General features: G+C 39.4%; 1 protein-coding gene across 2 annotated transcripts in view; it reads left to right on the top strand.

Moving 5' to 3' along the window:
- The window catches only part of LOC139449707 (dachshund homolog 1-like), an 89,295-nt gene extending 73,709 nt beyond the window's left edge, over positions 1-15,586 (top strand). For both annotated transcript variants that reach the window (XM_071231218.1, XM_071231217.1), the window contains exons 7-10: positions 10,203-10,286; positions 11,086-11,238; positions 11,797-11,862; positions 11,990-15,586. In XM_071231218.1, coding sequence (XP_071087319.1) covers positions 10,203-10,286; positions 11,086-11,238; positions 11,797-11,862; positions 11,990-12,105 — 419 coding nt within the window. In that variant the 3' untranslated portion in view covers positions 12,106-15,586. The remainder of the gene's footprint in view (positions 1-10,202; positions 10,287-11,085; positions 11,239-11,796; positions 11,863-11,989) is intronic.
- Positions 15,587-25,329: the final 9,743 nt, after the last annotated feature.

The raw sequence follows: 25,329 nt of genomic DNA, 5'->3' as shown, positions 1-25,329 counted from the left end.
GCAGTATATCCCCCATGTATGTGGTCAGTTTATAACAATGACGCACTGGTCAGTTTATTCATTTCGAAGATGAGAAATAAAATCGTGAAGGTTTTTTTTAAAAAAAATAAAACGTGAAATAACGTGGTTATGTTAGATTTATGTTACGCCGAGCAAAATAAGACCACGGCCGTTTCTGGAAATATTTCAAAAAAGAATTTCAGCCTGGAACCAGCTCAACATCGCCTCGCCTACTCTAAACACTACATCTGTCGAGTGAACACTCTAACATGCACACAAACATGCACACGATTTACCAAATGACATGTTGTGAATCACGATCGAAGATGGGTTGTCATATTTTTCTAGTCGAGAAAAAAATGTTTTATTTTATTCTCACAGTGAAAGTAATTGGTAATTCGATTTATCATTCACATCAAAAATTTCCCTTTGAGAATAATAAATTAATAATTACTGCAACGCATTTCTGTTTCCGCCATGTGAATTTTTCACTCAATTTACTCGCCATTGATTTACATTCGTATCGTATCTATGGTTAAATATATTTTAGTGTGATAGAAAACAGACTTTGTAGTCTAGTTAAGGAAGACGTTTAGCTTTCAATGGAGTGAAGAATGATTGATGAAATTTTGACTTTTTACAAGGCTTTCCAACTGATGCTGTTGTTTAACACTACCCAGTGGCTACCACCCGCCTCGCACAGCTAATGACGAAACCGACCATTCAAAGTGGAGTTTAAATAACATAATCCAGATATATTAATATTGTGTATCTAATATGCCGTAAGTATAGGGTGAAATTTCTATTATGGCAGGAAGTTTGTGGAGTGCTGTTTTCAGAACGGATGAAAAATGACAAGGTTTGAATTAGTTTAGACTGTCGAGATTTATGACCGTGTTTATCGGGTCTGAGATTGTTTGTTTCCTTGTGTGCTTAATGGAGAGGATGGGATACAGGCTGGCCTTGAACTCGGTGATGGAGTGAGATGGAATATATGGATAGAGAGATGGATTGATGAAGAGACAGCATAGATGATGAAATGGACCCTGGATGGGGTTGATTTTTGGTAGTGAGTGAATATATCACACAGGGGTGTATTAATTGAGGAGAGGAAGAAAAGAGGGTGAATATATGGCGAGATCCATAGATAGTGTGAGTGAGTTTAATTTGATGCCGCTTTAAACAGAACTTAAGCGTGACAGCCTAATGTTGAAAAATACATAAGGATGTATATACAACAGTTAGGGGTAGATATAAAAACACATTGGTGCATCTGTGGTCTGGTGGTAAAGCGTCCGCCTAGAGAGCGGAAGGTCCAGGGTTCGATCCCCGGCTGCATCATACCAAACAACGTTCAAAGATGGTACTTGTTGTTACCCTGTCTGGCGCTCGGCATTAAGGGGCTAAAACAAGGACTTGTCGGCTCGGAGTCGGTATACTGTGTCTCAGTGGGGTATTCATGTTAAACTGCGGCATGGTATCTCAAGAGGTTAGCACTATTAAGTCGGCATCAGTCCGAACAAGTACAAGCAACCACACACACACACACACACACACACACACACACGTGCATGTACGTCGCTATGTAAGTGCATAACCCCATTTCATCTCACCTCACCTACGTATGTCTGGAACCCCCCTTAGAGAACGATAAATACTGGGAACCTATCAAGAATGTATACTACTAAAAAAAACCACTTAGTTTTTCATATGACAGATTAACTATCCTCCTACTAAAAAATCGTTCTCTTACTTCTTTTGAGCAGTATACAAACGATTATCTCTCTATAACCACAATTCGTTAAACCGAAAATTCTTTTATCCGGACGATCTCACGAGTAACGGTTTCGTTTTGATTAACAGTCTCTCAGTATAATTTATACATATGAATAATAATAATGATAATAATAATGAGAGCTAGATATCCACATACATAGATGTACAAGTTAGGTTAATGTATGTATTATACGTATCGATACATGCACATTCATATAAATGGTTATAACCAGATATAACAAAATCAATTGAAGCGACAGCTATGTCGAATCCCATTTGAAATCAACATTACTACGAATAGCGACCACGGTTATACCGAACTGACTCGAACCCTCGAGTTCGTAATAAGCAGATCCGGCTGCAGACAGATAGATTCGCATATCTTTTATCAACGTATACAAGTTCTAGCTAAACATACATGTTTGGTATTTTTGTACACGTTTGAGTATATTTATTTTGTTTTCTCACCAAATACTCCTCCAACTTTGAGTACCGGGAAATGGAATGCCGTGGGTTTCTTCTTGGTGTTGAAGAATTTGTTTATTTTTGCTCTATTTCGTCGCTTGTTTATTTTGGTGTAAGCAAGGCTGTGTACATCAGAGGAGCGTGGGTTCAACCGTGTGCGTATACCACGCTGTTCCCAGTCAAGCAACATCTGGATTTTTCTGAAATCGCAGAACTGCGCTGTGGTACGAATGGTGACCCAAGGATCGAAAACACAAAATGATGCAATTACATCTTTGGGTTTACCTGTCAAACATGAAATAATAGTCGAAACATTTTCCAAAATCTTATTACAAAGAAGCGACACTAATCTGGTTATTTCTTTAACAGTATGTGCTTGGTCTGCGGTAGGACGAAGTACGACTGCTTACCACTAAAGCCATTTGGTGCCCGGTGGAAACAGAATTATTTCTTATACTTGTTTGGGGCTGGTGATGATGAGGTAGGGACGTGAATGGGGATAAAACTCTCGTTATGAAAAAGGTGCGTTGACCTTTGTCGGAGTCGACGTCTTCATTAGTGTTAATTGGGTGCGTTACGGTGCCACAGCGACAAATCAGGAAGCGATGACGCTCGATGAGGCGAGTTCACTTGAAGAGGTTTTATCCTACAGTGCCGTCCAAAAGTAGAATATTCACTGCTTAATTTGAAGAATGCTTGAAACTGAACGAATCGCATGCTCACTAAATCAAATTCTGATTATTTGATATTTTTTTGTGTAAAATACTGATTATTTGTAATATGAGGGAATTACAGTTTAGTTTTCACATCGTGACATTGAAAACATATAACATGCACTAAAATGTTGATGCTTTTAAAAAGTTAACTCCAGCTGATGAAATTAATATTTAAAAATATTTATTTTTACATTTTTTTATATGATGACATATATTTCATATTCTAACAATACATTATGTTTGTGCATGGCGCCAAAGTAGACGCGTTCGAAAGCTTTACAATTACCTGGTTGGCTTTTCGTTATTGTTGAAAGTAAAGTTGTTGGTTGGTAGTTGTTTTTATTTTATTAATATCGTTTTAAAAATCGTTCTGTTTTTATCATGAAATGTCACATTTTCATGCATGCATTTAATTTCATGCATGCATTTAAATGCATAAATGCAAATGAAAGTATGCACCCATATTTGATGGTGGCTAAAAATGAGACAAACAAGAAATGGTTATTCGATGGCGATGTATTTGGTACGGGTATCATGGTTGTGTTTTGTCCTTACGTTTGTTGTGTTTCGGCGACTGTTTTCAACCAAGTAACTTTTTGATAACGTTTGTAATGTTTCGGTCAAATCCAATTTTCAAGCGTATCCTTTCTTTTCTCCTGCAGTTTAATAATAAAAATGATTATTTCGTTGTGGCTCGTCAAAAAAAAAGTAATGTGTTTTGCCTGTTATAAGTTAACACGACACTGCTTGTCTCGGTGATGGACTACAACATGACTGATGTTATGCCAAACCTTTATTAATCCAAACTAATACGTTTCCGTCACGAATGTTCGGAATATCAGGTTTCCGAAATAATGGAGTTTAACAGTAATTACACATTTTTACAATGGATACAAAAGAATCCCCAATAACGAGGTTCTGTTGTTAACAGATATATGTTCAAAATAATTACACCACTATCGTCTTTCGGGAACACATGTCCATTTTCATCATGTGTTTAGACAACACATTAACACAGCCACAGTAATCCGTAGCTGATTAGGTTTGGTGGAGATATTCAGAGCATGTGTGAAAATATGCATAAGCATAGTGTTAATTTCAACCCTTGAGTCTCAATTCACTCGTTCATCCCCCTCTAATCTCCAGTGGACATGTTTTGTGCGTGCAATGGTTTCTGGTCAACAGGTGCTTCGCGGAATGTACACCGAAACATAACAAAATATGGCGATAATTGAGGGCACGGCTAATAGTTGATGTTGTTAAAACCCAGCACGGGCCTAGAATAAACTGTTGATACTGGTAGGATTAACTGTCAGAGGTAAGGAACAGCCTGTTCGGATCCTCTACCTTTGCTATGTACATGTGTTCTGGCGATGGATCCTGAAATTGACACGTGTTCGTTTCAATCTTTGAAATGTCGTAGAATGAATATATTAATTATTTTGAAATAATCAAACGGCTTGAAATGAAATATACTAATTATATTCCAATAACCAGATGTCATGGAATGAAATATACTAATTATTTTGAAATACCAAACTAGAATTGATGCATAAACATCACACTTATGCCAGGGATAAGAAACTTGTCTATATTTGTCAGTGCATGAAATTGACATGGGATAAAACATACATAAGATTATTGTCCTTGACACAAGAAGATAACTTTGAAAGTAATTTCTTACATACGTTTTTTTAAAATAATTAATAATAAATAAAAAATAAAAATACCAAAATACTACACCGCTAATTATAACACACTTTACAAGCTTCTAACCCATTAAAAATAATTAACTGTTTTGAGCTAAATTGTGTTTATTAAAGAACACAAGTAACCGCTATAAATGTCATTTTTTAGCAGCAAGAACAGATAAATAAATCACACACGTCATCTCACACTGTATATTTTACGTCTAAATCGAAAGGACAACACTCAACACGAAACTTGGAACTGTTTTTTATAACACTTACTGCAATCGGAATTCAAATATAATTGCTTTAATCAGCGGTAGGCCTGACAGGATTGAAAAGTCATTATCCGGAATATTTATGGTATGGGAGAAAATTTGGCAGAAATATTACAGTCGGTTTCAAGCATGCAGAGATTTACTATAGGACGTCTGACAGTTATCTGTACTTAGAGCCACGATGAACTCGGCGGTAGATGGATGGCGTACCACACTGGCCCGAGGATGAGGGAGGGGAAAATGAACCCCCCTCGAGTCAACATGATACCATTGTCCCTTGAGACAGCCATTGTAACACTCGTCTCGATTAATGAAAAGAGGGCCTCAGTTCAAACCCGGGTACTGCTTTTCAATGTAGCATGAAATGAAATAATTTGTTTTACCTATGCTTCGACTCATTCACACAGAACACGGCGGGATCGTATTTCGTGTTTCTGGCTTTCTCATGGTGTTTGATTCGTGTTCTCATTGTGATTAGGGATGCATTTGCCCCCCGCCCCACCCCCCGGGTTTTAATTGACCCACCTGACACTCTATCACAGTAATGTCCGGCGTGACCTGACAAATGTTTTCAGATTCACAGTCCCACGAGTCTGCTTGGTCTGCTGTGGTCGTAAAAACCCGCCTTTCCCATGTTACGGATGTACATGTTTCTAATTAGTGGTCACGGCGATCGCGTTGTGGTCATCCCAACTGACCCTTGGTCAGTGTAGAGATTAGCACAACCATCTCAGCATCGTATCACCCTAGGTGAACCCCATGGGTACCCCTGCCCCCCTTGGTCTGGCCTGACCCCCTTGCGGCGAGCTTTGACCCTTACGATTGTGCGGTTCATCGAGTCGGTGATAGTCTCACTAGGAGAGGTGCACCATAGAATCCGCTGTGTCGATTACTCTTTTAAATAGAAGTATTAATTACCTGACAGCGAGAGCAAAAAGGTGCGTGAATGGTTTGTCCATCATTTATCTTGTTAAAGGATGTGAATAGATCTGTGGAATACATTTTATACCCCTGTTCCATCGTACCCATTGCTCCGGAGGAAGGGAATAATTGGTAAACCGATTTATACGACTCTTTTGAACATTTGAAGTTAAATAAATAACAAAACACACCTGAAACATGTTTTTTGCAGTGCAAAAACTGATTTATTCACGTTTGCCAGCAACAGAAATTCATGTTTTTACTAATTCTAAACTTTTTAAATTTCCCAAACGTAAAGAGTTCAGGAATTTGACGGATGCATAAATAGGCATTTACTTTTAACTCATGTCTTGTTTCTTGTTTCATGTTATAACTGCCAAGAACCGAGGGAAATGAAGGGTTTGCTATTTGGATTTGATGACCGTTCTCAATGGCAAGCCCTCGTTTCTGAGGGCATAACTAAAGGAAACAATCCCCTCAATGCTCCCCCGTTGAGATAATCACAAGCGCCCTTTATTTTCCTTATTAGGAAACGCAATTTGAACTCCGATTCGTATCAAGCAGCTGATTTGCAACAATTCACGACCATTACTCAATCATAGGTCCATTAACCCACACCTTGCGGAGTCCAACTCCAGAAGGAATCTATTATTGTGAACGACACCTTGTGTCAATAACATGGTCTTGAATATCGTATTTGCCATTCCTTTCTGATCCTGTCACCAAAGTCGATCGGTCTCAATACAAGAAGCCAGATAATGATGGATGGCTCTACCCGCTCCGACCCCAAAGACCTGATCTCGCCTGTCCACACCTGGTTTGGTGGTTCCATGGCTCCTCACAGCGTCGTCACTTGTCCTTACTCCGTCGCTGCTCCAAATTCCGCCTCTATCACAGAGTACTCAATGTAGAAATCATTTCCTGGGGCCTTTGTCTGAAACTAGCAGATTCAATCTGCATCAGTCTTGCAGTGCTTAAGGAGTCGTGATGGGGCTTTTCATTGTGAGAATTATTGGAAAACCGTCACGTTACTCTCGTTTATTTTAAACATTTTATTACATTTTTCCTGGTGAGGCGTCGGGGTTTGCTGTGACTGAGACGGAATGAGAGAAATTGCTCATTAACGCGGTGGATAATGCTTTGTCATTATGACCAGAAGGAAAAACAGTGATTTACTCCTATTCCTGATTCTACCTTCGTTGGTCGTTCAATGGGGGTGACGAAGCATACAAATCTATCATCGCTCGAGCGCGGAATGTGAAAATTTCTCATTTCTGTTTAGCCTCTTCGTCATAATCCCAGATCGCCGCCGAGTCAAACGTACTTCGAGGAGTCTGATTCATCTCAAAAATAAATTAAAGGCCAATAAATAAGAAAATGAGGAGATAATTTAGTGTTCTGTAACAGAAGATAGGGCTCCTGGTCCCTGTAAATCAAAGTCTTGTATTTGGGTCTTGACGTGAAGAAACAATAATATTTCAGACTTTGTCAAACGACCCATTACGACGGCCACATGTGCATTTGCTTTGATCAGTCGTTTGGAAATCGACGTTTATCGTGTTTTCAGAGTTGGCTTGCGCGAAAATTCAAATCAGCTTCATCTACGTGTGGCGTAATTTCGCCATGCCATCAATAATAGTGCGGTTTACTGATAGGATTACGATTCGGCCGACCGCTATGTGACTCTGTCAAATGTAACATCGGGAAAGCCTGAAGACAATAATTTAGAAAAATCCATGGATCGCGATGAATAACAATAACTGCAATTAGATAAAGATAGGCCTGGACGAGGTCTCAGTTATCATTGGGGCTTTTTCTGATTCAGTGATTGAAGTAGGTGGGATTACCAATCAGGGTGACTCTACGCAGACTGCCAGATGCTGGGAATATCAGTGATAAGCATGCGGAGACTTCACTTTTCGTTCGGAGCCCAATGAAGCGCTTGATTCGCTGTCCTGTCGACTTTCATGTTAGGTGTAAATTTGATTTTACAGTCATTTCTCAAGCAGAGTTGTAGTTTTTTGTAGATTGAGGGTTCCGATCGTTTAATACGATTTTGATTAAATTGCATCAAATGAGGCTTCAATCAACGCACAATTGTACACATACTGGCCTTGTTCGGGTGAACATGACTGGGACGTTACACACGTCACTTGGCACAGAACTTACTCGGAGGTACTCGGAGGGGGGTGACGGGGATGGAGGAGGGGGTGAAGGGGGTTGAGGAGGAGGGGGGGGGGGGGGGTAGGGGCAGACCGAAGGTTGGGATTGGAGGATTGGAAGAGGTGACAGGATGTGGTGATGAGGGTTGGTTAGGATGAAGATCTGAGGATGTGACGGTGGTTGTGGGGGTGGTTGTGTGATGCCGATGTGGCTGCTAGGGTGGTTGTGTCATGACGCCTGGGGCCGTTAGGGTCTGGATCTGATGTTAAGTGGATGGTTAGGGTGGAGATGTAAAGTCAAGGCATGGGTGGGGTGGGGTTGGGTGGGTGGGTTGTGATAATCACTGGTTACGGTCGGGATCCGAAGACAGGGCGTGATGGTTGGTCGGAGTCTTTCATGTTTTTTTCTACCTGAGCTAAATCAAATTCTGTGCCTTCCTGCCTTTTTCGCCCGATGTCATCTGTTCAGACAGAAACTCGAGATTTTCTCTTTCATTGACGTTACATGTTTTGTGGACACGAAACAGATTAAGGACTACAGACACCGAATAATTGCACACTACGGAACCATCAGTACAGTAAACTATGTTTATAACGAACACGCTTATACCGAACTGATTGATACAACGAACAGTTTTTTATTGTCCCGGCAATTTTAAGGTATGCTTAAAATATAATGCAAACGTGCCGGAGGACAGCCACGTGAAACGTCCACCTGCAGTAAAACATGGACGAATCCTATAAAATGTACAAAAAACGAAGGCCAAAGATTAATTGTTATCCTTTTTCGTAGATTAATTGTTATCTTTATTCGTTTATTATATTAAATATCATCAATACATAGAACGCATGTACATCAATGCTGTATAACAATGCAGAAACAGTGGACGTCGTGCACAATTTGAAATCTATAAACTTCATGGCCAACAAACATGTTATTTTCACAAGCTGACACATAACAAGCTTACATTATAAAACTACAGTTTAAAATCACAAAGATATATAAACAAATACTAAACTATATTGATGTAGAAAACCAAAAAAAATTGCAATTGTCTTGCTCAAGAATCAAATGAAAGATTAAAATTTAAGTGATCGAGAAACGTAGTGGGTTTGTTCTCGGTTAAGGAATAAAAGCCTGGCTGTGTTATTGATTTATCAGAGACATTGAGAAATGTAGATTGTCTTCAAGTGACAAAGGAGAGAATAATAGCAGAGTTGCTGGAACAGACGACGGGATCCATCTCAATCTGGTTATAGTCGATTGCTTAAATGAATAAAATCCCCTTCTGTTTCACATAGCTGTCTCCTGCAATGAAACGTATTCAGTATAACTGGATTGAATTTACAAGTTCTGTTTCCGAGTTTAAGTCGGTGTGGGGCTCTGATCGATCATTGAAGCGCTGTACAAATAAATGCATTGCAAAGAAGCGTTGATATTGGATTGTTTGTGGAACATCTAACACGGATGTCATTCAATAAAAAGTGTGTGGGTCTTTAAAGACTGCTTTTTGAGTTCTGTGTGACTCGGTGCATATTTATTAAGTATTAAATGCGTTATTTATTGGCCCGTGGTGCAGAAGGATTTCTCTTTGTAATAAACATCGGAGCTGGCTGCAGACGATTGCTGATGAATTATGTAGCAGTGTTGTTCAGTTCATTCGCTGTATAATCTAAAACAATGATCAAATCTCTAATTGTATTTAGGAGGGAAACAATTAACCTTCAATTGCCGCGATTGCAGTCGATATATATTGGTGAATTATATTGCCTTTCCGCTTTGTTAACGGGGGTAGACTCTGTCAAGACAAGTGTGCAATGTCAAGGTCGTTTGCTTTGGTAACGTTTAAGATGCAATACTTTTCTTCACGTTCGTTAAAGGTTGTGGAACACGGTCTTTCTGTTTACCTTCTTCATATACGCGTTTGTGTATTTGCGAAATATTTGAGTAAATGTTCATTTTGTTTGTGATAAAGTGTGAGGTAATTTAAAGCCAAGGAAACTATTTCACAAAGCGATTTTAGCGTAACGACTATCTGTAACGATACCTGTGTTTTACGACTGTGTTAGCACTGAGGTCGCCTTGTTGAATGGTCCATTCTCCCGGGGTGTATGTACGAAGGTTGTGACGTGATGTCCTAAATAATCCTGACGTTTCTCGCGTGATGTTCTAATGGTGTCGTTGCTCTGTTACAGCTGAGCTGAAGATGGAGCTGTTGAGAGAGAAGGAAGCTCGTGAACAGACGGAGAAGCAGCTCATGGACGAACAGAAGAACAGAGGTGAGCAGACACGTAGACACAGAAAGACAACACGATTACTACGGAATCCGTTAAGGGCCATTTGCTTTTTATTTTTTCCTGGACATTTCAAGTTACTAGTTGAAATTTCAGGATGCTTTGTTGAAACATCAAGATACAAAGTTGAAATTTCAACATACAAACAAAGTTGAAATTTCAAGACAATGATCTTGAAAACTTGATATAAGTTGAAATTATTTAATTTTATCTTGAAATTTCAATGTATGTATCTCGAAATTTCAATTTAGTATCTTGATATTTCAACATATCATCTTGAAATATCCACTTACTATCTTGAAATTTCAAGGGAAAAATAAAAACACAAATGGCCCTAAAAGGCTTCCGTACTATTACAGGAGTCCCAGTTTAGTTTTCTAATCGGACACGACATGCGTTGAATAACAGATGCCTTTCATGCATTCATTCTCTGTATCAAATAAGGGAAGGGAATCATCAACGTTAATTAACAGCTAATTGGTGATTATCCCTAAACTTCCCCATTATCATACAACGGCTTCCCGTGAAGTATTGAAATGACCTCTTTATAGTGATCCTTATCTGATCTAAGGAGCTGGAATTCAGAGTTGTGTCCCTTGGTTGTCCTAGGATCTGCTGATGTTAACTTTCGGCTTCCCCCTTCATCATGGTGTCATGCGGTTAGAGAACTGCAATAATGTCCAAAATGGCGTTATTCCGCACTAACTCGTGATTCTTCATATACAACTTCTCTCCTCTGTTTCGATCTTCCTCATCATATACAATTCTTTCTCCTTTCCTGTAGTGATCCTGCAGAAGAGGCTGAAGAAGGAGAAGAAAGCTCGGAGGAGGATTCAGGAACAGTTGGAGGTTCTGGCCCAACAAGGAGGTCAACCCGGAGTACCCCTCGACACGTGCAAGGCCCCAAACAGCCCAGAGTCTACCAGAAATAACGCAGGTGAGTGTTACATATTCCCGTTTTAAATCATTATGACGATGTCATGCTGTTGTTCTTGCAGTTGATTCTGCGTCAGGAAATCACTGGTCATTCTCAACATGCATTTCAAGCAGGCGAAACTGATGCTCCTATATGTCATTACAAACAATTGTATCGAAATTATCTATCAGCCATAACATGGATTAAAACCCCCCACGATTTCGTATCTACGAGCTCAATGGACGGTGCATTCTGGACATCTTGTAAAAGTTATTAAAATGAAAGAAGCTATGCTGAATAACATACGATAAATACGAACCGGGACAAATGCAGTTGTTTAGTGTACATTAAACTTGGCATATTTTACAACGACAGGGGGCGGTGGGGTGGCCTAGTTGTTAAATCGCTCGCTCATGATCTTGGTTCGATACCTTACATGGGTACATTGTGTGAAGCTCATTTCTGGTGCCCCCCCCCCCCCCCCCCCCCCCCCCCCTCCCTCCCGCCGTGATATTGCTGAAATATTGCTAAATATTGCTGAACAAGGACTTCATTGCTAAAGAGAGAGTTATGTTTCAGATTCAATCGACCAAGACTCAGACGGCGATAAACACAGCCAGTGTGACTCGGGAAAGAAGACACCAGGTGAGTTAACACCATAGGATACATCGTCATAGCTGTACGAACTTTCTCTGTTTATACCTGATCTTTGAATGTTACATGTTGAAAATGGTTACATTTTGTATTCAATCTTGTTTGTTACTTTTTTCAGATCTCTCTGACGGTCGGTCAAATCATCGAGACATCTTTGAAACCTTCCCACCACCCCATACTCTGAGCAGCGCCCGCTTTCCCTACCTCCCAATGGTGCAGAATGAAGTCCAGTGATCGTCACCATAACAACATATCTAGTTGTCATAGCGACAGGTTGTCACGTGACAGCCCGCCATCTTGACTCCTCTGACACTGTCAGAGCAATGTCTCAGAACTCAAGGTCTCAGAAAACGTAGAGGTCATAGTTGACCTGGCTTCTGGATCTGCATGGAAGCTACCCTGTCTCTAATGGTACTAGCCTCCCGTTTAGGGACGACTGTAACTACTAACTAAGGACTTAGAGTACCACAGCCCGACCTAGATAGGAGGCGGACATTGTACATATGCCTCCAAGAAGAAATATTGGCTTGATCATATTGTTTAGAACGTGCAGCAAGCGCAAAACGTGGCATACTCACGAACGGCAGATTTGATGCAAGGTCAAGGTCAGGAAGGCAGACAACTGAGCAGGCCAGCTGCACAAGCGTACGAGTTAGGTTAGAAGAGGGTTGTTCATGTACGTACGACATTAGATTAGATTTCACTACACTTGAGATGTGTGCGCCCTTGGTGTGTGTGGTCTGTGTGTTGTACTTATAAAACACTGGCGGAACATTTGCCACTACTTATGATGGTTGTGACAAATACAGCTCAATCTCTATAACAATGATGAATGTCAAAACTTGGATCTACCACACGTTAGATGTAATCTCAGACGCTTAGACGGAAGTGTTGCTTCATATTGGTATAAATGCATATATTGTATGTCTGCTAGAATTGTAGGGCGTGTTCACAGTACATGGTGCGACGCGACGGAACGGAATTCAAGTGGCACGATCGCATTCAAAATTGCTTTCAGTTGGCGATATACAATAAAATTAAAATCCAGAATACGTATCATAATATTTCCTGGATATAAGTCAAAATGAGTAAGTGTTGCGGCTAGAATCAGAGCACTGATACTAATATCATATCGTATTATGATTAGCAACATGGTGACATATTATTGTTGATAAGATAAAGGCAAAATGAATTCAAAACGAACACGCCGATGTTTCGCATATCATCGCGTCGCGTCGCACCTCATTGTTCACGCGCTCTTGGTTACTGACATGGTGTTCATATTGTTGTGTTTTCTGCAATATAATTACAAATGTTGGGTTTTTTATAATGCCTGTATAAACCACTGACGTTACTAAGTCGGTTACTAAGATTATACCACATTCAGTATATCGCATACAACGTGCGCTACGGTGAGAAAGGTCATCAGAGTCGCCAGTATCTGAATGCTGAATAATAATTAAACAGAGCGTCGTGACTAATTTAATCAAAAAGGAATCACCCAAACCACAGTGTCCCTTAAATGCATAATATATGCTACTCAACGTTCATAGGGATAGGATATATTTCCTATTGCTGAGAAACCTCTTACAATGGAAATGTGTATGCGAATGTCATGAAGCATCCAATATAAACGCCGACACGAAGGATATCGCTATGAAAAGTTGAGTAGGATATATATACTGAACAAAAACTGTTAGGGATCGTGCATATTTTTTGGGTTATATTTTTGATGTGACACAATTTCTTAAATATATCCCTAAAAATATTCATGTTCACTCACTATTTTTGGCGGTATACTTGCATACTAATTGTTAAACGTTTAACGTAAGCCAGCTTTTACCATGTTTTCATATTTAACTCTAAAAAATATTTTATCACAGACACTAGAAACGTTTAGCTACACTATGGTGCTCTCATTGGTTCAACCAAATATCTAGTATCTAGTAGACGGCCAAAGATAGAGACTACTCATAGTCAATAGCGTTCTAAATTTAGCTTTAATTTTCAAATTTAAGTGGCATAATTTTAGATGGAATTTGTTTTGCTTGGTGTTCAAGCTAATGACATTTTACATTAGAGTAAATGTCTCCAGCGTTCATAATGCAATGTCATCCCTAAATCTAGTCGATTAAAAACTGCCGATTGCTGTACATCATTGAATAATTCACTTATGGTAGATTTCATATAGCTGGCGTAGGTATAAAAGCTCATATTCACGATAGTCAGGGAGGCGAAACAAAAAATAAACTGTGGGCGAGATGGTTTTAGACTCGGGCATAAGTACTTTTAATGACACATTTAAAAACATGACGTTACATACCCGGATGTTATCCCGTGACCATTAAGATCGTACTGAAAAACACGTAGTAATCAAGCCACGAAAACATCCAATCAAAGCCCCCCCCTCCCCCCCCCCCCCCCCCACACACACACACATACGCCCACCCCATCCTCATAATCATGTCTTTTCTTTAAAATGTGTAAACAAATATCATTCACAAATTGCCCGAGAAACGTTTCTTGAATTTTCCGAGCCAAATCTTACACTAAATATCTTTTCAAGTATTCTAAAAGAAGTATTATAACTTTTAACACGATATCATATAATATATTCCGACGCTTATAACTGTGCATAATAATTGTAGCAACAATTAAGTGTTTTTTTCTGAATTATTAGATTTATGTATTGAAAGTTCATTTGATAAGGGTTTCGTCAAACGTCCATTGAAAAATATGCCAAGGTTAAGAACGTTTGCAGAACGAACACTGTGAAGATTGCCTGCCTCTTTCACGGTGCCCGGATGACAAAGATCGATGAAGGGAAATGCTTCACGCTTGGGTGCACACCGAGCTCCAATAATGAGCTATTCCCAATATGGGTATTGACATGAAACATTATCCATAATTACTACCTCTTCAACTTGTTGATTAAGGATTCATTTCAACGGATCTACTTATTACTGCCGAAATCTATGAGATATGGTTTATTCGATAAAGCATCACACTATATATAAAGTATTATTGTCCTTGAGCTATGATAAATATATCATTTGTTTTTATAATATTTTTCATTTTTCATATCATTCTTGTTTCGGTCTCGTCCTATCGTGTTCAGATTTTGATGACGTAATTTAGTGACGTCATTATAATGGCGACACTAGATAATATACATGTTAGTGAAAAATGACTAACAAATGTGAGATTCATTTTCACCATTTCTCCACCCAAATGTGATGGATAATAACTCGTTTGAATGTGAATATTTTGATAACGTATATATTTGTATGACGATGTATCACCAGCGAACACTTTGTCGCCATATTTCCCCCATCTACTAATGATTTAGTTGTAGTCATTGTTATTTAGATTTTATCTAAATCAGTTTCAATTTTGCCACTGTTTGATTATTTTCATAAATTATTCTTAAATTTTGAAATAAAACGTGCCATCTTTTGTGCCATGTACATCATTTTAATCAAATTGATAAATTTGCCATTCTCGGAAACTGCAAAATTGGTCAGATCTTTAAAATCAATGGTTTGGTGGAAACTCTGTTGTCTGAAGACTTGGTCTAACATAGAAATTTCCTTCTGCGCATGTGTAACGGAAATGATGTCATTTTACCCTCGGGTTAAACAGTGTATTGCTATGCGTCCTAGTGGCCTGTATATTTTGTGTCACTTTTGCAATATTTCGTGGAGACATTCCTATTTTGTCATCAATAAAAATGTAAAATATCTGCAGCCTTGTCTTGTACGTTTGTGATCCGGCAGTTATGTTCTAGTTATTTCCAGTTATGTTCACGTTATATCGCTGCGTGTCTGCTTATTGTGGGAGGAAAGCCCGAAACCATGCATCTGTCAGACGGTTACCGCTTTGGTGAAACCCACGAGCACGGGTATGGTGCTGACAAACCTAGAAACATGATCGGGTCGAACCGGGATTCGAACCCACGATCCTGGGTTTCTGTACCCAAGGGACGCAACTCTGCACAGCGAATTGCGGCGCCTTAAACGATTGTGCCACCTGTGCCTATAGACGTGTTGTGAAGCGATACCCATTCAGTTGATATAGCCGAGACGCCTGTCCAGTTTTAACACTATATCTCACTGAACTATTGCGTATGGTGCTGACTGTGGCGTAAAGAAATATTCACTCACACGTAAACACACACACACACACACACACACACACACACACACATCATCGATGGTGATGTATTTGATACGGAAACCATAGTTGGACTTTGGACCTTAGGTTTGCAGTGTGTCGGCGACTGTTTTCAGCCTAGTAAGGTTTTGACAAGGTTTGTAATGTCAAATCCTAAATGTATACTTTATTCAGGTCGGTGGATTTTATCGCCACGTTTCATTTGAGGAAAGTTCGAAATAACGTCTGTCTAGACGTCCCACATTACCTACATTGGAAAACCCAGCGGAATGGTGCCATCAGAGTAAGAATCAGAATTGGGTAATCCCATCATCGATCATATATGTTGTCCTGACAACAAAAGGGAAATAACTGAAAGCCCAAATTCGACCTTGATTCTCAATTCGAAATAAAAGTAGCACCTCCACTATCAATAACACTGCTGCTACTTTACTATCACTGTTTGTTTGTTACATATAATGCCGCACTCATCAACATTCCAGCCATATGACGGGTGTAAATAATCGAGTCTGGACCGGGCAATCGAGTGATTGACATGAGCTTTGATTTACGCAATTTACAACAACTACTACTAGTACGACTACTACTACTACTATTACTACTACCAATACTCCTATTGCTACTACTACTACTACTACTACTACTACTACTACTACTGCTGCTGCTACTGCCACTGCCACTGCTACTGCCACTGCCACTGCCACTGCCACTGCTACTGCTACTGCTACCACTACTACCACGACCACCAATGCTACCCCTACTACCACCACTACTACTTATGCTGCTTCTGCTACTGCTACTGCCACTGCTACTGCCACTGCCACTGCTACTGCTACTGCTACCACTACTACCACGACCACCACCGCTACCCCTACTACTACTACCACCACTACTGTTGCTACTAACGTTTAGTCTCTGAAAACACATAATATTGTCATTTGATAGAAACAAGTTAGTACATATAATTGAAATGAGCCCCAGTGAGGAGTGAACCTGTGGAAAATCTCTACTTGCTTCACTTGGGGATGAAGCATTACAGTAAGGGCTGGCCGGAACGTGAAATACTATAGACTGTGAGACACACTACTACTGACTACTACAACTACGACTACTACTACTACTTACTACTACTACTATTACTGACTGGGGGCACGGGTGGCCCAGTCGTCTAAGGCGCCGCGATTCGCTGTGCAGAGTTGCGTCCCTTGGGCACGCCAGAAACCTATGAATGTGGGTTCGAATCCCGGTTCGCCCCGATTATGTTTCAAGGTTTGTCAGCACCATACCCGTGCTCGTGGGTTTCACCGAAGTGGTAAACGTCTAAGACCTGCATCACTTCGGGCTTTCCTCCCACATTAGGCTGACACGCCGCGATATAACTGGAATAATGTTAAAAGCGGCGTTAAACCCAACACAATCACACTACTACTGACTACTACTGACTACTGAGTACTAATGACTACTACTACTACTACTACTACTGACTAGTACTGACTTCTACTACTACTACTGACTACTACTGACTTCTACTACTACTGACTACTGACTACTACTGAATACTACTACTGACTACAACTACTACTACTACTACCATTTGGTTCCGCAAGAATCTTTTGCACTTGATCTACTACACCCCACTTCTGCTATATTTCAGTTGCCTCGAGAATATCGAATCCCTCCATCACCTCACGAAATGCACATGCACGGATTCAAACTGGTTATTTATTTTCTAAAATTCAAAAATACATCTCACCAAGCGTATCACATTAAATATGCACGATAACTTTTCGTATTTTTATCGTAGTTCTGTAAAATTAATAGTCTCAATGACGCCTTACTAAACTCTGTAAAAAGACCCGTAATTGCAAATGGACGTTTGCATTGTTCTCCCTAAACTACCTGATGACCCACTCATGGGCAGACAAAAGGACATTTCTGATGTTGTCCTCGAACATTTTGGGTCTTCCCCCTCTTTCGACCCTTCTGCTTTCTGATGATCCTTTGTATATTTTGTTTATCCCATTTTATAATCTAACCTGTGATTTACCGATTGAGAAACGGAGGCCAATGAAACAAATTAACCAATCATTTCTATAGAATCAACTTAATGAATTAAATGGCATTACTTCTGTTACTCGCAGTGCGGACTGCTCTGTGCATGACATTAACTGTTGCGTGTATGCTGCTGCTCAAACACTTGAGGAGTGAGTGAGTGAGTTGGGTTTAACGCCGCTTTTAACAGTATTCCAGTTATATCGCGGCGTGTCAGCTTAATGTGGGAGGAAAGCCCAAAGTGATGCAGGTCTCAGACGTTTACCACTTCGGTGAAACCCACGAGCACGGGTATGGTGCTGACAAACCTAGAAACATGATCGGGGCGAACCGGGATTCGAACCCACAATCATAGGTTTCTGGCGTGTCCAGGGGACGCAACTCTGCACAGCGAATCGCGGCGCCTTAGACGACTGGGCCACCCGTGCCCCCTCAATACTTATTTCAAAGAAAGGTGATCTGATTGACCCTAAAAACGTCCACCCAAATACTTGTTTGAACACACAGTACAAACTATTCACAGGGTGTCTTACAGATCTCGCGTCATCGTACTGCGCTTCGAATGACATTATCTACATGGAGCAGAAATGAGCCAGAGAGGGATGTTGGGGTTGTAAGGATCAATTGCTGGTTCAGAAAATGATCCTTGAAGAGACTAAAACTTATCACCGTAACATCTCGATGTGTTGGATAGACTACAGAAAAGCTTATGATTCTGTACCTCACGAAAGGATTTTGAAGTCACTGGAATGTACTGACCTCCCCGAGCAACTACTTGTTTTACGCAAGTCTTTAATGAATTTCTGGTCAACTTAACTTGAGATGTATTCGCAGGGGCAGGTGGTGACTTCGGAACCAATTTCTATTTGAAGAGGAATATTTCAGGGCGATTCTTTCAGTCCTTTGCTTTTCTATTTGTCATTAAATGCTTTAAGCTTTTTGCTTAGCAAAGAGGAAGGTTATCATCCTGGACCTCTACAGCACAGTTCCCCAACACCCCTTACTTGCCTCCTTTACATGGATGACCTTGAACTTATTGCAAATGGAGGATCCACACTCAAAAAATAGATTCTGCTTGTCGAGTTTTTTTCTAATGATTTCGGCATGTCCTTTGGACTCGACAAATGCAACATTCTTCATCTGAAACGTCGCAAGGTAGAAGGGGGTGGATCAGTCAGTTTACTTGGAGGAGGAATTATTGACCGTCTCGTGGAAGGTCAGGCCTCTACGTACTTAGGGATGCAGATTAGGGACAAACTCCAGAATGCCCATATCAAGGAAAAACTTCGGGCAGAGAACAAATGTAGACTAACAAAATCTGGAGTTCAGAGCTGAACGCTCGCAAAAAAGTCAAAGCCACAAATACTTATGCTTTGCCCGTCCTTTCGTATTCTTTTGGTGTTGTTGATTGGATGAAACAAGAAATTCAGGGAACTGACACCCTCACACGAAGAATTATGTCAGACAATAGATCCCACCACCCTTGATTAATGTGGAGGCTCTTCATGATAGACTTGTTTTGTGCACTTTTGCACACATTTATTTGTCTGATGATTCGATTGTGAAGCATTTTAAGATTCATGATGAAAACAAGGCATTCCACAGTTTTCTAAAACGAGCCAATGATGCGGGACATAATCTCAATGTCGGTGTAGATTTTGTTGATGGTTCTGTACTGCTTGACGGTACAGAAATGAATGTCAACCAAGCGAAGTGCCATATCAAATCGGCCCAGGCTTTCTGGAAGAACACTGCATCGATTTTATGTGCAGTGTGTTGAGAAGTTCAGCAATCCTGCAGAGTCCTTCGCTTGGATGAAGTCGTCTGGCCTGAATAGTGAAACAGAAGGCTTTCTGTTTGCTGCTCAGGACCAGTCACTTCCAACTCGAAACCGTCAATGTGTGAATGCAGATTATGTAATGAATTTAATGACTGTACAACAAATTGTGAGTGGATGCCCAGCTTTGGCACAGACACAGTATCTTAAGCGACATGATGGGGCGGCTCTGTCATTTTATTATCGTCTTCGCCATGCTTGTGGTTTTGACACAGAGGTCCATCCATGGTAAGACCCGGAATATGTAGAGAGCTGATGATGAGCCTAACCAGCTTGACTGTGCCAGGATCACCCAAACCCTCTTTGCTGTATTGTTTATTTTAATCTGTAAATATAAATACCAAGTTGTCCGATTCCCCATTGTTCTCGGTGCTTTAGGTTTGGAACCTCCCGATCTGTTGACTGACATCGGGAGAGTACACGGGTTTTCTACCAGGAATACAGCCCTTCTGACAATCTGGGTAATGCAGAAGGCTTCAGTGTTGGGGACTCTTCACATTCTCCGAAAAGTTCTGGGTGGATTGGACTAGGCAGTGCTTCCTGGGTGAAGTCTCATTCGCTGTCTAGGCTGTGTGTACGGGGGGCAGGGGCCCTGAGCTGATGATGAGCCCAACCAGCCTCTTCATCATCATCATCATCATCATCATCATCATCATTAACAAGATGAAATGTTATCTTGCGACTTTAAAACGGATTTTTTTCTCATCTCATATTTCACTTAGTTCGCTTCAATATTACAAAATTATTTTAAATAGGCATGTTTAGAAAACGCCACATATTCTTATGTTTTCTCATTAGTAACAGAAAACACCGCATCAGTTTAAACTAGATTGGGTTCATTTGAGCAAAAAAATGTTTAGCCAATAATTCATTCATATATCAAGCTTTTGAGTTATATATTGCAAAACATGGGGATCAAAGGGATGTACATACACACAAAAACATTTTTCCATTACTCTTCATCGTGGGTATAATTAAACCTACAAGTATTGAATTCAAATTCTCAGCAGGGGAGACAAATTTACAAGAAATGAAATGGGCACTCCCGTAGTTGACATTTAAATACAAATTACATGCGTTTCAAAATTGACCGATACTAAATCTTTCTCATGTAACTAATTAAGCAGCCGTTAATAAATCAGAATCCTGCTTGTAGGGTGTATTTGCACCAGTGCGTAACACATTATTATGAGAATGTATTCCAGTTGAGAGATAATTATTGCTGTTTGAGACCGAACCCAGTTCATTACTTTAATATTTTACGCCATTAGATTAACAGGGACGGTTTGAGAACTGGCGTCAATCGCTGCGCCGACAGTAAAAAGTTCCTTTCAATTGGGACGATGTCAGTTGGTTGGCGTACGCTGCTTGTGATTCGTGGGAATATTAAGAAATTCGGAAACAAACCGTAAAAAGTTAAACATTGGATGTATTTTTGTATTACTTACATTTGACTGGCTTTATGACTGGGTTCGTTACGTATGAATAGATAAAGTTGTGATATATCAATCATTAAACGTCCAAATGTCAAAGTAAGTACGACTGCGCTCTGTGTGTGTACCACGTTGGGGGTCCGCATCGCTCACTGCAGAATTTGAGTAAAAAACGTGCTGTTGTTTTAGGAAAACTTTAAAAAGAAGTATAGAAGCTTATTTGTGCCACATTCTAATAATATAGCATCTGCGTAGATGATACTTACATCTACGTAGACCATACTGTTATTTTCGTAGATGATACTACTCACATCAACGTATATGATATTATAATCCGCGTAGAAGAAAGTATCATCTACTTACGAACAATATCACTGTCTGAGTAATGATACTCACAATTATTGTATCATATACGTAGATGTAAGTATCATCTAAGTAGATGTAAGTATCATTAACGTAGATGTAAGTATCATCTAAGTAGATGTAAGTATCATTAACGTAGATGTAAGTATCATCTAAGTAGATGTAAGTATCATTTACCTAGATGTAAGTATCATTCACGTAGATGTAAGTATCATCTAAGTAGATGTAAGTATCATTTACCTAGATGTAAGTATCATTCACGTAGATGTAAGTATCATCTAAGTAGATGTAAGTATCATTTACCTAGATGTAAGTATCATTCACGTAGATGTAAGTATCATCTAAGTAGATGTAAGTATCATTTACCTAGATGTAAGTATCATTCACGTAGATGTAAGTATCATCTAAGTAGATGTAAGTATCATCTAAGTAGATGTAAGTATCATTCACGTAGATGTAAGTATCATCTAAGTAGATGTAAGTATCATTTACCTAGATGTAAGTATCATTCACGTAGATGTAAGTATCATCTAAGTAGATGTAAGTATCATTTACCTAGATGTAAGTATCATTCACGTAGATGTAAGTATCATTTACCTAGATGTAAGTATCATTTACCTAGATGTAAGTATCATTCACGTAGATGTAAGTATCATCTAAGTAGATGTAAGTATCATTTACCTAGATGTAAGTATCATTCACGTAGATGTAAGTATCATCTAAGTAGATGTAAGTATCATTTACCTAGATGTAAGTATCATTTACCTAGATGTAAGTATCATTCACGTAGATGTAAGTATCATCTAAGTAGATGTAAGTATCATTTACCTAGATGTAAGTATCATTCACGTAGATGTAAGTATCATCTAAGTAGATGTAAGTATCATTTACCTAGATGTAAGTATCATTTACCTAGATGTAAGTATCATTCACGTAGATGTAAGTATCATCTAAGTAGATGTAAGTATCATTTACGTAGATGTAAGTATCATTAACGTAGATGTAAGTATCATCTAAGTAGATGTAAGTATCATTTACCTAGATGTAAGTATCATTTACCTAGATGTAAGTATCATTCACGTAGATGTAAGTATCATCTAAGTAGATGTAAGTATCATTTACCTAGATGTAAGTATCATTCACGTAGATGTAAGTATCATCTAAGTAGATGTAAGTATCATTTACCTAGATGTAAGTATCATTTACCTAGATGTAAGTATCATTCACGTAGATGTAAGTATCATCTAAGTAGATGTAAGTATCATTTACGTAGATGTAAGTATCATTAACGTAGATGTAAGTATCATCTAAGTAGATGTAAGTATCATTTACCTAGATGTAAGTATCATTCACGTAGATGTAAGTATCATCTAAGTAGATGTAAGTATCATTTACCTAGATGTAAGTATCATTCACGTAGATGTAAGTATCATCTAAGTAGATGTAAGTATCATTTACGTAGATGTAAGTGTCATTTACGTAGATGTAAGTATCATCTACGTAGACGCAAATCTGGTCTACGCAGAGGACATTTTTTCAGAATGTGGCACTAATACGCTTCTATAAAAAATACAACTTTCGATAGTCACTGTTTATATATTTATCATATACTGTCAAACACCGCTGTGTCGAACTTACGGTGGTCTCGAAGAAAAAGCATGGTTCCCAATGTATTCCTTCTTTAATCATTATTTTCGGTTCTGACGAACCTCGAATAACTCGACGTAGGTCCCTTCACCTTCGACACAATGGTGTTTGACTGTACGTGTTTACAGAGATGATGTGTTCATTGCGATGTAGGTGTGAAGCAAGTATATACCTACATTTAAACATAGGTGTGAATACAATACATTCACTGACTGAATGGAACATAAAAATACTAATGAATATAAGGAAACATTGCATTGAAATGGGAGCGAGTAAATTGGTTCATTTGGACATAGAATTCAACCATCGCATCTCGGCTGGTGCTCCAGGGAAGTCACAACATCGTACTCGAGCTGACGTCAATACCTAACCATCCCTATTCGTACTCGAGCTAACTTCAAAACCTGTGCACCTCTATTCGTGCTCTAGCTAACTTCAAAACCTGTTCATCTCTATTCGTATTTGAGCTGAGATCAAAACCAGTGCACCCCTATTCATAATCCAGTTGACTTCAATACCTGTTCATCCATATTCGTACTTCAGCTGACTTCAAACGTGGTCATCTCTATTTGTACTCTAGCTGACTTCAAAACCTGTTCATCCCTATTCGTAGTCGAGCTGAGATCAAAACCTGTGCAGCTCTATTCATACTCGAGCTGACTTCAATACCTGTTCATCCATATTTTTATTGTAAAAATGTCCATTAGTATTGAATATGCTAGGTAATCACATGTTGTTTATTAACTGCCATCTTGTCTGCTTTTTGTACATATACATAATTATGTATTGTAATATGCTCTTGTACCACCTTTTGTGTTTTATGAGAATGAACTGATTCTGATTCTGATTCATATACGTACTCCAGCTGACTTCAAACGTCATCATCCCTATTTGTACACAAGCTGACTTCAAAAACTGTTCACTCCTATTCAAACTCGAGTTTACTTGAAACCTGTTCATCAATATTCGTACTTCAGCTGACTTCAAACGTGATCATTGCTACTTGTACCCTCGCTGACTTCAAAACGTGTGCATCCCTATTCGGGATCGAGCTGAGATCAAAACCTGTTCATCCCTATTCGGGTCGATCTGACTTCAATTGTGCATCCCTATTCATAATCGAGGTGACTTCAAAACCCTTCCACTCCTTTTCATATTCTAGCTGACTTCAATACCTGTGCACCCCTATTCGCACTCAAACATGTTCAAATCGTGCTCATTCCAATTCGTACTCGAGCTGGCTTCAAAACTTCTGCATCTCAACTCACTCCAGTTGAATTCAAGCGGTGCATCTATATACACTTGAATAATCCCATCCTCATGTAAGGGCGCATTTGCCCCCTACCTCCCAGCTAACCCTGCAGCGATACGTAGTTGGCGATTTATCATAAAGGGTTTAACATTACTGCTATCGCATTATCTAGTATTCCTATCATTGTATAAATAAAAGATGAATTCAGCCCTCCTCAGCTTCAAATCGGTTTCCTAGCTGAACATCTTTAATACTTTTATCCTTCTTTATGGGTATCATTGCATTTCACATTCTTCAATCAATCTCTCGTTAATTGCTTCATTATTCCGCCAAATAGTAATTTGGTCGACCAAGAAAAACCTAGTATTTTGATAACCTTTTCCTATTTAGAAAATATGCGGATGATTTGCAGGTTTAACGGTGGCATCCAATTTGCAAATCCAATAAGATTAATTTCTTTTTAACAGATCAGCTATTTGATATGTGGCTGGCAGAATCGTTTTATTCACGTGGTTATTCCGAGTGGTCGTTTAATCATTGTCCCTTTCAAATCATTCAATTTGTTAAATCTAGTCGTTTATCCCACCGAGTTAGAAAAATGACTGCCCCTTTCAAAACCACCCTATTGTATTGCCAAGATGGTGTCACGTGACTGGTCGGGTGTCATCGTTGATAGACACGAGAAATTGACAACATATTTC

The sequence above is a fragment of the Haliotis cracherodii genome, unplaced genomic scaffold, assembly GCF_022045235.1.
Source record: "Haliotis cracherodii isolate W230 unplaced genomic scaffold, xgHalCrac1.p SCAF_8, whole genome shotgun sequence".
NCBI classification, from domain to species: domain Eukaryota; kingdom Metazoa; phylum Mollusca; class Gastropoda; order Lepetellida; family Haliotidae; genus Haliotis; species Haliotis cracherodii.
The sequence above is the reverse complement of the archived record's forward strand: the minus strand, read 5'-3'. Positions and strand labels throughout refer to the sequence as shown.